Below are 12,986 nucleotides of genomic sequence, written 5' to 3' on the forward strand. Positions count from 1 at the left end.
CTTATACATAAATATTCTATACGAAAATTATATAGTTTTGATACATATTTATATAATAACTTTACTTTTTTTACACGTTTTATACAACAATTATATAATTTGTATACACTTCCTATATATTGTATATATACACATTTGATAGAACTATACAATTTCTATATATATATCTTATATAGATTCATATTCTATTTAATAATTATATCGTTTTTATATAATTTAATTATTATTTCTAAACAATAAAAAAACAGAATATTTGATCAATTTAAAAATTTATAGTAAAAAAAAATTGAAATATTTTTAAAAGGGTCGAATTGCCTAAGTTGAATATTGTATCAGTATTGTATATAGACGTTATCAGTATCGTATATGAACTATATATGGAATACGTGGATCAAAATGACCAAAATTGAAAAAGATTAGGAAATGGCCATAAAATGACATTTGTTTAGCCGACTGGACATTATTCGTCCAAATGCCAAACTTGAGCTATAATTGGGCTATTATTTTTAATAAGGTCATAAGGTCTTTTTCCCTATTTTATAATGATATTCTTATTAAATAATGTTTACTATCGTTTCTTGAAATTAATTTAAAGAATAATAATTAATGTTAAGGATAAAATAGAAAAATAAAAATTATCTTTTCTAGATGTGTCAAAAATAATAAACAAAAATGAAAATTAAATTAAGAAATAAATGACAAATAAAAGAAAAGGGGGAGTAGCCTATAAACTACTTTTTAAAAGTCAATTCAAACTACTTCTTAAGATGATAACGTTTATGAATATTTCATTATAATATTCATTGTATTGATTAATATATATTTTTAGGTTTTGTAAATAACTCATGTTAAGAATAAAATATTTTAGTAAAAATTTACTTTATATGCTAAAGCTGACAAGTAAAATTTAAATATATAACCTTTTTTGTATAATATAACAAATACTTCCCCCATTTCATTTTATGTGTTATCATTTTCTTTTTTATTTATCCAAAAAAGAATATTTCTTTCCTTATTTGGTAACTATTTAAAGACATAATTACACTTTTATCCTTATTGATCCCACTTAATTAAAAAAATAAGATAGAAGTATATTTTTTAATAAAAAATAATTTGATAAATATTATCAAGTCTTTTCTTATTTCTTAAATTTTGTGTCCGTTCAAATGACAACGGGACGGAGGGAGTAAGTAAAAATGAAACAGGAGAGCACTTTTTAACTTAGAGGTACTTTTCCAACTTTTTAGGTGACTGACTAAAAATTTGACTCACCCTCCTAAAAAAAATATACTCCCTCTTAAATTTTACTTGCCATATATTTTTATTATTAATTGTAAATATTTTTTAAAAATGAATGGATGGAGTAGTGACTAAAATATTTTTACTCACTCCCCTCACAAAAGATACTCATAATTAGCATAAAAGATAATCATTGTAAGATTACTTGTTGGTTAACAAATAAGCTTTACCTACGCAGAAAAACCCAAAACAAGCCAATACAACAGAAATTGTATGCAGAAAAGCCAAGACCCACGCAATACAAATCTGTAGCAGAAATTATAGTCGTACATACTGAGAGCAATAGGCAGAGCAGCAGTGTTTGTGTTCTTTGTCATTGGTATTGGGAGACTTTTTATCTTTGTTTTCTTACATTTGTTACCAACATCGGTAAGCCTCTGCATTAGCTTCCATGCACTCCGTCTTTCTCCATTGTGTATCTGTACTATGTGTACAATGGGTCAGGTCATATTCAGATTTCTGTTTTCGTAGCTTTTTAGAATGTACGTCTATCTCTTGGTAACTCGTTTCTTCTATGAACTCTCTATTAATTTTCATTTCTATCTGTAATCTGTACATGGGTTACATTCAGATTATCAGTTTTTACTCATGTACGTGTATTTCAAAAATATTTTCAACCCATAATGTTTTTCAAGAGAAGACATGTTTCTTCTATTAACTTTGTTTTTTATTTTTCAGGCAAAAAAGGAGTGTGTGGGTTAAAATTTACATTTTTATGACTCTTTTACTTGCTTATTTGCTTGTATTTCAACACAACACTAGCTAGTTACACTTTTTTTTGAAGAGAAAAGTAGTAGTAAATTGTATTTCTCTGTTTTATTTTGTGGTTATACTAATCTGTTTATGGGTCATATCAGATTACTTAGTTTTTTTTTATCTTCGTATATTTTGCTCATCTATGGCTGTGCTGTTTCTATTTTTCACCAATAATGCTCTGTTCCTCATTTCTTGCATTTACTCTGTTTTTCCAGGAAAAAGGACCGGTTTTTGTGCTCTAGATTTTAATTTATATGCATATTCTGACTTTTAATGTTGTTCGTTTACGTTATTGAACACCTTTTTTTGGTTTTTTATCAGCAATCTCTCCTTCTTTTCACACAAAAAAAGAAAGGTTATTTGTGCTCTAAGTCTTCATTTTTATGGCTCTATATCTGTAATCTTTACAATCTCTTTTTCTAGGCAAAAGAAACTCTGTTGGGTTCTTCCGTTTTCAATCCTGTTTTTTCTTGGCCAAAGAAACACTGTATTTTACTTTGTTGCTCTTTGTTCTTATATTTTTCTCGCTGTTTTTCAGTACGTTGTTGTTTTTCCCTGGCAAAAGAAATGGTATTTCTATTACTTGAGATAAGTTTTTTGGAAATCTTAGTAGCTCAATTAGTTGGAAAAAATTGACAAGTTTTCACTAGGTAGTAAATCTTTTGTGGTTTCATAGGAAGAGAACTGAAGGAATGAAGGTTCTTTAATCCAGATGTTTATAACAATGCTCTCTTCCACTTTTTCTTGCATTTACTCTGTTTCTGCTGAAAAAAACAACTGGGTGTTTATGCTCTAAATCTTCATTTATAATCTGTACATGGGCTTTTTTCAGATTTTTTGTTGTTGTTTGTGTGTTTCTTTTTTTTCAGATTTTTTATTGTTGTTTGTGTGTGTTTATCTTCACCTTATGTATGCGTGTATTTCAACTAACCCCTTTTTACCCACAGAAAAAGAAATGGATCACCATTTTCAGTTGTATAACATTCCGAAAAAATCTTTTTTTCATGTTTGTTTTTGCTATCTAAGTGCCTTTGTAAACACTGATTTTTTACTTGTTTCTCTTTGATCTTGTATTTACCATCTGTTTGTTGCTGTATGTAGTTGTTTTCCCAGGCAAAAAATGGTATGTCTGTTACAAAGCATTGATTAGTTTCCTTATCTAGCATGTTTATATTAAGTTCCTTTTTCTCGATTTCGAAGAGGAGTCAAGTTGTAAAGTTGTATTCATGTGTCCAGGGTTAGATTGGGTACAATAGACTCTTTTGGTCCAACCATTCCTCAGACCCTGTGTATACAGATGTATATTCTTGGATACTTATAGGATTTATATGAAAAATGTAGTGTAAATCTATCTTTCTTTTCTTTATTTATGCTTTCCGTCCTCACTCCAATAATTTTCCTACTGTAGTGGTCTTCAACCGTATGAACTTATGAATCCATTGATATGGACACTGTAACCAAATCGTAGGATCCTATTTCATCACTAATGATTCTAATCTGTGAGGACTGACTAAATACATCTGGTGCTTCTCTATCCTTTTTGTTAGCAGCGCAATTTATAGATTTCCAATTTCATGTTAACTTATTTATAGCTTGTGTGTATAATTGTATTTTTGGTTATGCTACGCTAAGGCATGAACTGGTTAATTATTAGAGTAATGAGTGTCTGATTACATAAGGTATAAAATTCATTAATTCCTTTTGTGATTATTGGTCTCCTGTCACATACCTCTGTGATGCTTCGCTTCTTCTTCTTTAGTCATTAGTTAACATGGAATGAATATGTCTGCTTTGTAGCTAATTTTCCATGAATACTTGTCTAAGTATAAACTTTATGTTTAAATCGGTCAGCTATAAACTTCAATTCATTTGTGTCCATAACTGTTAATTAAAGATATAAGTTTGTTCAAAATAACTGAAATCTGTTTCTAAACTCAAGCTTCCTGGGGCTTAAAAGGAAAGTTTCAGGCACAAAAATGGTATTTCTGTTACTCGAATCGATTAACTTCATGTAACTAAGTTAATTGATTAGTTTATGTAATGGTCAACTGTCTGTTCAATTACTCATGCATGCTTCTTTATTTCAGATGTTTATGTCAAGTCCCTTTTTCTTTGTTTCCATGCATATGCACTATATATTTACTTTAATGCATATTTATATCAACTTATTTTTGAAGATTAATTATTCAGTCCTGCTGGCTTAGGTTTTCTGAAAGATATCCATGTCATCTGAAGAAGAAACAGATATTAGTGAATCAGAGATGGAAGACTATGCTGATACATGGTATCAGAAATTAAAGGAGGGCTATGGAAAGGAAAAGATTTCTGGTAAAGTTTACCAGTGTCCATTCTGTCCTGGAAAAAAGAAGCAGGCCTACAGTTTCAATGACCTTGTCCAACATTCTTCAGGAGTGAGCAAGGCTAGCTCACGGAAAGTGAACGATAAAGGGAAGCATTTAGGTCTTACAAAGTATTTGAACAATGATCTGCTAAGGAAAGATTCCTTTCCAATGGAAACTGAATTACAACCAATACATCATGAGAATGATGCTGATCAGAAATATGCATTTCCTTGGATGGGAATTGTAGCAAATCTTCCCACTGAGTGGAAGGACGGGCGTTATGTGGGAAAAAGTGGCTCAGGGCTCAGGGATGACTTGACAAGCAAAGGGTTCAATCCACTACGGGTACATCCATTGTGGAACTGTAGAGGTCATTCAGGAAAAGCCGTGGTCGAATTTGATAATGATTGGACTGGTTTTGCTAATGCAATTAAGTTTCAGAAGAGCTATGAATCACAACATCAAGGAAAGAAGGACTATCTAGTTTCTCAAGATAAGGGAGATAAATTATATGGTTGGATTGCAAAGACTGATGATTATAACTCATCAGATATAATTGGTGACTATCTGCGGAAAACAGGCGATCTAAAATCCATCTCTGAGGTTGAGTCAGAAGAGAAGCGCAAAACTGACTCGCTTGTCTCTAATCTGTCTAATACAATCGAGGCCAAACGTAGGAGCCTCAAGGAGATAGAAAGCAAATGCAATGAAACTTCCATGTCCCTAAAGAATGTGATGAGGCAAAGAGATGCAATGGTCCAAGAGTATAATGAAGGTACATATTCTCTCCTACAGATATTAGCTAGTTCGAATTCCCATGTTCCCTCTTATTAACATTATAACACACACTTTCCTATTTACTACAGACCTACAAAGGATGGCGAAGAATGCTCATGGTCAACTTGAAAAGATGTTCAAGGAACAAGAGAAAAGTAAATCGTATTTTGAAGCAAGACGCAAAGCTCTTGAGTTGCGTGAAAAGGAGTTGGTGGAAAGAGAGGCGCTCAATGATAGTCAGAGAGAAGAGCTTCATCTGTTGAAACAAATGGTAGAAAGTTTTACTTGAATAGCTGAGTTTTGCTTCAGTCCTATGTGTGTCACTGCACTTGACAACTTCATATGTTTTCTAAGAGAATTTTAACACATTATTAATAGAATAGGTGAACTATATAGCTACCTAAATGCAGATGAAGTTGAGGTGTATGTACCTTAGATATCCTTGGGACTGATCATGGACTTAGTGTTGTCCAGTTGAGAACCCTTTCAGTGTCAGGATATGGTGCTGGTGGCTTCAGAAACAAAGATAGCCTGCAAGATCATGGCATTTGAGAAATGATTCAGAGTAGATTGATTTTGTGGTGTTGGGAAGGGGGGGGGGGGGGGGGTTTATGTTGGAAAGCATGTGCTCTGAGACATCCAAAATTGTTAGCGGACACAACTGGTTAAGTAAAAATATTTTATGGAGATATAAGCATATGAAGGAATCAACACTATCTATGAGATAGAAAAATAAGATGTTATAGAATTAGACTGTAGTAGTTTGTAGAACTAAGATTGTGGGTATACAACTTCATCAGGACTTTACTGTCAGTTCAAGCAAATTTCATTCAACATAAGACAAGGTAAAACAATAAGGAAACTGTTGATTGATATTTTTTAGTTTGCCTTTTTCTTCCTTCCTTCGTCACTCCCATTTTCCATGTTTAAGCTCTATTTATTGCCCTATTCCCTTTCCTGACCAAAGTCACTAAGGAGGGGCCGGGGCGGACTGCAATTCGTTTGAGCTTAGTCTTCTCTTCTGAGACGATTGGAGGCTGGGGAAAGGGCACTCTTGAAGAAGGGGCTGCCGTACGTAGGGGTGAAGAAAGCTCCTTCTCTTATAGGAGAGGCGCTATTGAATGAAAAAGAAAGTCTAAATTACATGCTTCTGAAATATTCTTCCTTGCAGATATACTAATAAAAAGTGAAGCTACAGGAATCTAGTAATTATCCACTTTCAAATTTTAAATTTGTTCTCTGTCAAGCTTGGCTGATACTGTCATTGAATAGTCTACGACTATATCGGATATTGGCTTCGCCTGTTCCTTTTTTAGGAATTGTTTGACTATAAGATTTCTCTTTTATGTGTTTAAGAATGAGAGAGCAGCAATGGAGCAAAAGAAGTTTGATGAAAGTGTCTTGATTTTGGCGGAAGAACACAAGGTTGTATGCTCATTCTGGGTTATTGCTCAAACAGGTAATTAGTCTCTGACATCTAAATAATTTTACATGCAGAAAGCGAAAGAAACTCTCCGACAGAAGAACATGGAGCTGCAAAAGAAACTCGACTTAAAGCAAGCGCTAGAGCTGGAGATAGAACGTCTCACAGGGGCTATGCAAGTAACAAAACACATGGGAGATGGCCAGGATGTGAAGAAAAAATTGGACGAGATTGACGAGAGCGTAAAGGAGAAAAAAGAAGAACTAGAAGGTCTTGAAGCTTTGAATCAAGCTTTAGTTGTCAAAGAGCAGAAGACAGCTGTTGAGTTAAATGATGCCAGGAAGGAGTTGAGTGATGTAAGTACAACTCTTTACAGTTCTGCGATAATCTTAGCTATTTTGTGAATAAAACTCAAGTTTCCATTTTTCCTCCAACAGAGTAAGAACTTCAGAATGATTAGACGCAGACTAGCATGCTCATTTAGTTTTGAAAAATTACATGGTGAAAAATATGAATAACGAAACATGTCTTCATGGCATTTAGGGAATGAAGGAAAACACTTCTCGAGCTTTGATCATTGTCAAGAGAATGGGAGATCTTGAAGATTTGTGGAACAATAAGCTAGGAAGGAAAGCTTCTCTCAAGGAAGGCATAACATATCTTCTCCAGCAGTTGAAGGCCAGTAAAGCGAAGAAGCGTTAGCGTTCAAAGTTAAGTTTATCATTTTGAATTGAACACCATGCCTTTCCAAGAGATTAGAATTGTTTTAGAAAACCAGTTCAGCGTATGTTATCGTTGTAAAGGTCAGATTTGCGAATATTTTACACTTTTCAGTATGGTGGTATACGGTATGATACAAGAAATTGAACCATTTGAAGTAGGCTACTACTCCAAAAGGTTGTCTATGGAACAGCAAAAGCAGATGTGGAATTTAATAGTAGTATCAAAGTAATCTTAAAAACTTCAAACAATGAATGGCCCCTATAATCTGTTTTCCCTTTTGAACGATATATTATACCAAACTTCCGTTTTGTTCTAGAAATAATTCTGTTGACTGTTGAGCAAAGAAGCATCTTTTTCTAGGTGTCAACATCAGAACAAATGATCTTTTACTTCTTTTTTTATTGATGGTATATAATTTGTCTTCAACATATGAAATTGAAACACTTAGGCTCCTCAATAGTCCTGATCTCAATGACAAATTGAAGTGATAGATGTTGTATTCGTTGGCTTAGTTTAAATTTAAACACCATGCGAGGGTAAGTTTTTTCACATGCACTTGTATTGGACTGCAACTTTGGTTTGCAGTTGAAATCCCTCCATATTGATACTTGCAAAATTAGCAGATTTTCTCCATAGCTTTGCAGCTATAAGATAGGTTGGAAATTAGTATGGTATTGTTTCTTTTTGGCGCTCTGCACAACCTCAATATCTTGATGGTAGGTAGATTTTCATTTCTTCAAAATATCATCAGTTGCTAATCTGCCTCTGTGAGCTCTCCACATAAAGTAGTTTATTTTAATGGTCAATCCTGTTTCCATATGTTATCCACTTCTCCTATCTGTTTGATTTTGTATCTCAAGAATCCCACGGTGATTTAACTGAAAATTGACCATTCCTCTCAAGTTGACGTCAAGGTTTGTCATTTTCTTCGGTCTACGTTGGAGGATCAATCTGATCCAAGATGTATTGTACTATTTCATTTGGATGGATTTCATTCAGCTTGTCCCTATTTCAACTTCCTTCACTGACAAACACCCTCACTTCAATTTCCTTTTCTATACTGACCTTTGGAATGACATGGTATGAAGAACCGAGCTTTGTCCATTTATCACTTGCAAGGGAATTCATTCTAGACACCGATTTAGTCTTTCAGTCGGGTCATGATTGTCCACCAATATTGTCAGCTCCTTCTTGCCATATAATCGAAGATTAATAACAAGGCATGAAGTCTAAACGCCTAATCCATGACTTCTTGCTTATATTAATGTTTGTATTGAAAGTAGAAAGGGAGGGGGGGGGGGGGGGGGGGGGGTGGGGGGAAGAGGGGGGGGGGGGGGTTTCTGGACCCAATCAACTGATGAGGAGACTGTCTGCAAATAATTGTTAGTTCTTCAAATTCAAGATACAAAATATAATATAATATGAGAGCATAAAATAAATGACGCCAGGATTTTTATACTGGTTCGGAATTAATGTGGTATTCTACTTCAGTTTTCTTGGGTTGCAAAGAGGTTCTCTCTTTAAGCTCATTGTAACTTGAGTTGAGTACAGTCTTAGTCATTTTCCGAAATCACCACCAACGTTTATAAGGTTGATTTTCACCCACTCACCAATAACGAACAAGAGTTGGTTTTTACTCGCTCACCAAAGAAATGATAATGACACAACCTCTCAATACAATACCTCACCAAATAATATATTCTCTCTTCTCTCTTTTAATTACACAGTAAATTGATAATGAATTACAATTCTTAGGAAGAGTAGAATAGAGAGACTTAAGAGTGGTTGAGACGAAAGTAAGTGTGGTTGTGTATGTCTTCACTATTGAATTCTTGTATTTATAGTATTTATAATGCTCCCTTGAATCTTCAAACAATTTGTTGAGTAATCAAAAAAGATTTTACTTCATAGTAAATATTGATTGTTATAGATTCTCTTTCTCATCTTTACAAGGCAAGTTGTGATAGTTGCACCTCTTATGCTTCGTTTACTTCACTTCATTGTCTTGTACAGATTTGACTAGTTGTCTTATAGATATTGTAATAAAAGGTCTCTTCTTATTTTGAACAACTTCAAACGTGGTCTTTCCTTGTAGACGATCCATAAGATTAGTCTTCTATCTATAGCTCCTCATTATAGATTTTGTGAAATATTTCAGTAAATAATCTCATACAATCTTTCTTTATTTTCTAAATATTTTTAGTCATCGTATGTGAGATCTATCGTATCACATAATAAATATTTGCATCCTTTCACTGATGATGTAATATTACATGATGAGCATAACAGATTTATTTCTCAAAATAATCATATTACCTCCTTCCAATAAGTATTCAATAATATTTTTGAATATTTTCTTCCTATTTCTGCACAATTAATGTATCTTTCAACATCTCAATTTTCATTACTTTGTAGTGCGAATTCGGCAACTTTCTTTCATAGATATCTCTATAAAATATCTTCTTTCCAAACAAGTATTCTTTTCAATTTCTCTACATTTTTTTGGCTTGTACAAATATGAGATCTTATTTTGACAACCCAAGAGAATTTCAAAATCATCATCATTTCACCTTGAATCTTGATTTGAATGTAAACCCAAGAGAAAATCGTGCCGTAATAATAAATTAGGTGCTAGATGGGAGGCAACCCATCAATGCCATGAAAGTGGCCAGTATCCTTTGAAATTCAATTAGTAGAGTAGGTTTCATTTTTATTTGTGATTAGTCCATGAAATTGTGGTACTATAAGGTGTTTTGAATGAGGTTGAGAAAGGGTAAGTATGGTGCATTTGAGTGGTAAGTTGAACAAGGGAAAACAGAGGACCAAAAATTAGCCTCAGTTGCCGTAATCATGGTATGCCTGCTATCGGAATCGTGATTTCCGTGTAATCACGATCATGGAACTTTGACCGCGATCCCAGTCAATCTTGATTTAAAAATGAATCAACACCCTATTTCCCCCCACACCCTTTTCAAATTTTCCTTAAATTGCTACCGATTCAAAGTGTATTTTGGTCATCCAAGAGTGTATAAACATCCCCTCTGCATCTGTCAATCCGGTATGTGCTTTAAATTATTTTTTTATGCGTATGGGTAGGCCTTAGAACTCATGTCTTGGGAATGACCTAAAATAGAACTTTGCATGCTAAATATTTTTTAATTGTGCTTGCTTAGTGTGGTTAGCTGTTGTTATTGGTGTGCACATACTTAGGGAAGTTTGAGTACCCAAAATTGTTCAAAATGATAGAAATAGAATATGCACACCAAGTGTTCTATTAAATACCTGAAAGAAGTTCTTACTAGTTTTCCCATGTTCTAAGGGCACGATCGAGCTCTAGAGACTAAGTTTCATGTTCATAGTGTAAATTTTTGATTTGAAACACAAGTGGGCATCGAGATTGAAAGTTTGGGATTGTGAAAAATTGGTCTGATGCTTCCTCATTTATCGCGATCGTGATCATAGGATTGCGATCGCGTTGGTACAATTGCGGTCACAGAATTGTGATCGCGTTAGCATGATTGCAACCTAGTAGCCCATAATCATGAAATCTGAGGCTGTTTTCTAGTCTAGACTAAAAATCTTCCAAGTTCATTTCTTGCGCATAAATTGCCAAGATACCACCCCATTAGCTTAACTAAATAACATAGCTTAGTTTTCGTATGTAAATATTGATAATTAATTCCTTTGTTTTGTTCTCAGGTTTATAAAGATCAATATGAGAGACTTTGATCAAACTCGCATCATAGCCTTGGAGTGCCAAACTTTGTACTATGCTGACCTCCTAATGACAACTATTTTCGGAGAGAGGCATATGCTTGCATAAGGTGCCGGAGAAGCTCCCGATATTTTATGAAAGACTTGTAGCCATAGGGTGGAGGTGTTTAGCCTCGGATCCATGTCAGCCAAATAAACATTGGATGAGGGATTTCTATGATAATCTCAGCATAGTATCCTTCACTGAACTATTTGTAAGGATTTGGGGAAAGATAGTTCTCTTTGGGGCCAAACAAATTAACGATTTATATGGGCTACTAGATGAGGACACAATTCGAGGCAAAGGGGTGTGAACCAGGAAGTTGGTTGGTGGAAAAGCTATGTCCTGGTAGAGAGGTCTCTTGGTCTGCCACCAAGATGGCGATATCATTGCATGAATTAACAGCTGAGGCAAGGATATAGTTAGCCATAATTTATAGTTGGGTCTCCCCATTCACTCATATGACCTATGTTTCAGATGTGCGAGCCCGGATGGTTTCTTATATCTTAGACAATATTTCTTTAAATGTTGGTTGACTTGTGCTTTCGAACACGAGGCATTTCAAGAACTGAGGTGGCTCTCTCTTCTTATTTCATTCTTTGATCACAGAAATTTACAGAAGAGCCGGGGTTGAGGAGTATCCCAAAGACACTTAGGTTTATCCAAAGACCCCCATTTTCCCACTAAAAATTCAAGGTAAAGGTGCACTTGGTAAGAATAAGAAGAGGAAGACCGAATCAGGAAAGTCAATAATGAGGACACAGCCTCTTGTAGGCCATCCACAGCAGGGCCATTTGAGGAGATCTCTGTGGGGATGAGAGAGATAAAGAAGCTTGTGTCAGGATTGCCTACAGGTCCAGGAGGTTCGTTTACCGCTTGTCATTCTTATGTTGCTCAGACTGACTATAAGTGGTATCTGCAGATTAACAGGAAAAGGAGGACACCATCTCTAGGCTTAAGTGGTACTACTCATCCTTAGCACAGTCACGTGGAAAGCTCAAGGAGTCTCATGACAAGATGAAGAAGAGGGAGAATAGGAGAGATAAGTTCTTCACTAAGATATGGAAGGGGGTGAAGGGCCTATGGAAGGTCCTGAAATTGAAAAAATAGACTTCCTTCTCCTTGGGATGGTGAAGATGATGAGGTCCCAACTACATAGTCAGACTTAGATGATGCCGAGAATGAGAGCAACAGTAGTGCTTGATGCGGTTACAGGGATCAGCCTTTACCCTTTTCTTATGCTTTCATGATTGTGGAGTGAGGTCACTGCAAGCTTTTAGTTGGGGGTGTTCATCTCCGTCTTCATTTACTTTGCCTTGAACTATATTATTAAGATATTTTTTGGATGTTTTTATGTTGATTTGAATGATTTTATTTTGGATTGTAATAATTGGGCACCCCGATGGTGCCTATAGTTCATGGATTATTTGCTTGTTACATTCTTAGATTTTTTAATTTATTTTTATCTTGTTTGGATGACGTCGGACGAGCCTTTCCCTATGGTAGATTGAGTGACGACATTTTTAAGTGAAAATTGTCATGTTGGGTTTGAAGCCATAGATGCAGGGGAAGTCTAAGTACCCGTAGCATTGGAGAATTGGGATCACTCATGTATTCATGGAGAGTTTGAGTAGCCATATGGTTTGCCCTCATAAGAGCCAAAATATGAGATGACGGCTTGGTTTGGTACCATCAATAGCAAATTTTGTGTGGCGTAAATGGAAAACAAACAACCCCTCCATCCAAAAATTTTTAAAACTAAGGGCACGGATGTGAAAATTTTTGTAACAATGCTTCACCTTTTTTTGTGACTCCAAAGTTTTTAGTGGTAGTATTGAAATTCAAAAGGGAAGGGGTTGATTGAAAATTTTTGGGAGTCGACTATTGAGTCTTCTCAGTCGACTTACCTACA

General features: G+C 34.8%; 1 protein-coding gene across 1 annotated transcript; it reads left to right on the top strand.

Annotated features, from left to right (window-relative positions):
* Positions 1-1,853: 1,853 nt before the first annotated feature.
* LOC107855623 (factor of DNA methylation 4) lies at positions 1,854-7,669 on the top strand. Its single transcript, XM_016700638.2, has 6 exons — positions 1,854-1,889; positions 4,260-5,172; positions 5,264-5,445; positions 6,531-6,599; positions 6,672-6,953; positions 7,141-7,669. The coding sequence occupies exons 2-6, from the start codon at positions 4,278-4,280 to the stop codon at positions 7,297-7,299; spliced, it is 1,587 nt and encodes a 528-aa protein (XP_016556124.2). The 5' UTR covers positions 1,854-1,889; positions 4,260-4,277; the 3' UTR covers positions 7,300-7,669.
* Positions 7,670-12,986: the final 5,317 nt, after the last annotated feature.

This window comes from Capsicum annuum, chromosome 6, assembly GCF_002878395.1.
Source record: "Capsicum annuum cultivar UCD-10X-F1 chromosome 6, UCD10Xv1.1, whole genome shotgun sequence".
Taxonomy (NCBI): Eukaryota; Viridiplantae; Streptophyta; class Magnoliopsida; order Solanales; family Solanaceae; genus Capsicum; species Capsicum annuum.

Bases quoted from the DNA above. Each gene is read 5' to 3' on its own strand.
- LOC107855623 (XM_016700638.2), top strand. From the start codon at position 4,278: ATGTCATCTGAAGAAGAAACAGATATTAGTGAATCAGAGATGGAAGAC. The intron at 5,446-6,530 runs GTAGAAAGTTTT...TATGTGTTTAAG, and splicing joins TTCATCTGTTGAAACAAATG to AATGAGAGAGCAGCAATGGA. The intron at 6,954-7,140 runs GTAAGTACAACT...CATGGCATTTAG, and splicing joins CCAGGAAGGAGTTGAGTGAT to GGAATGAAGGAAAACACTTC.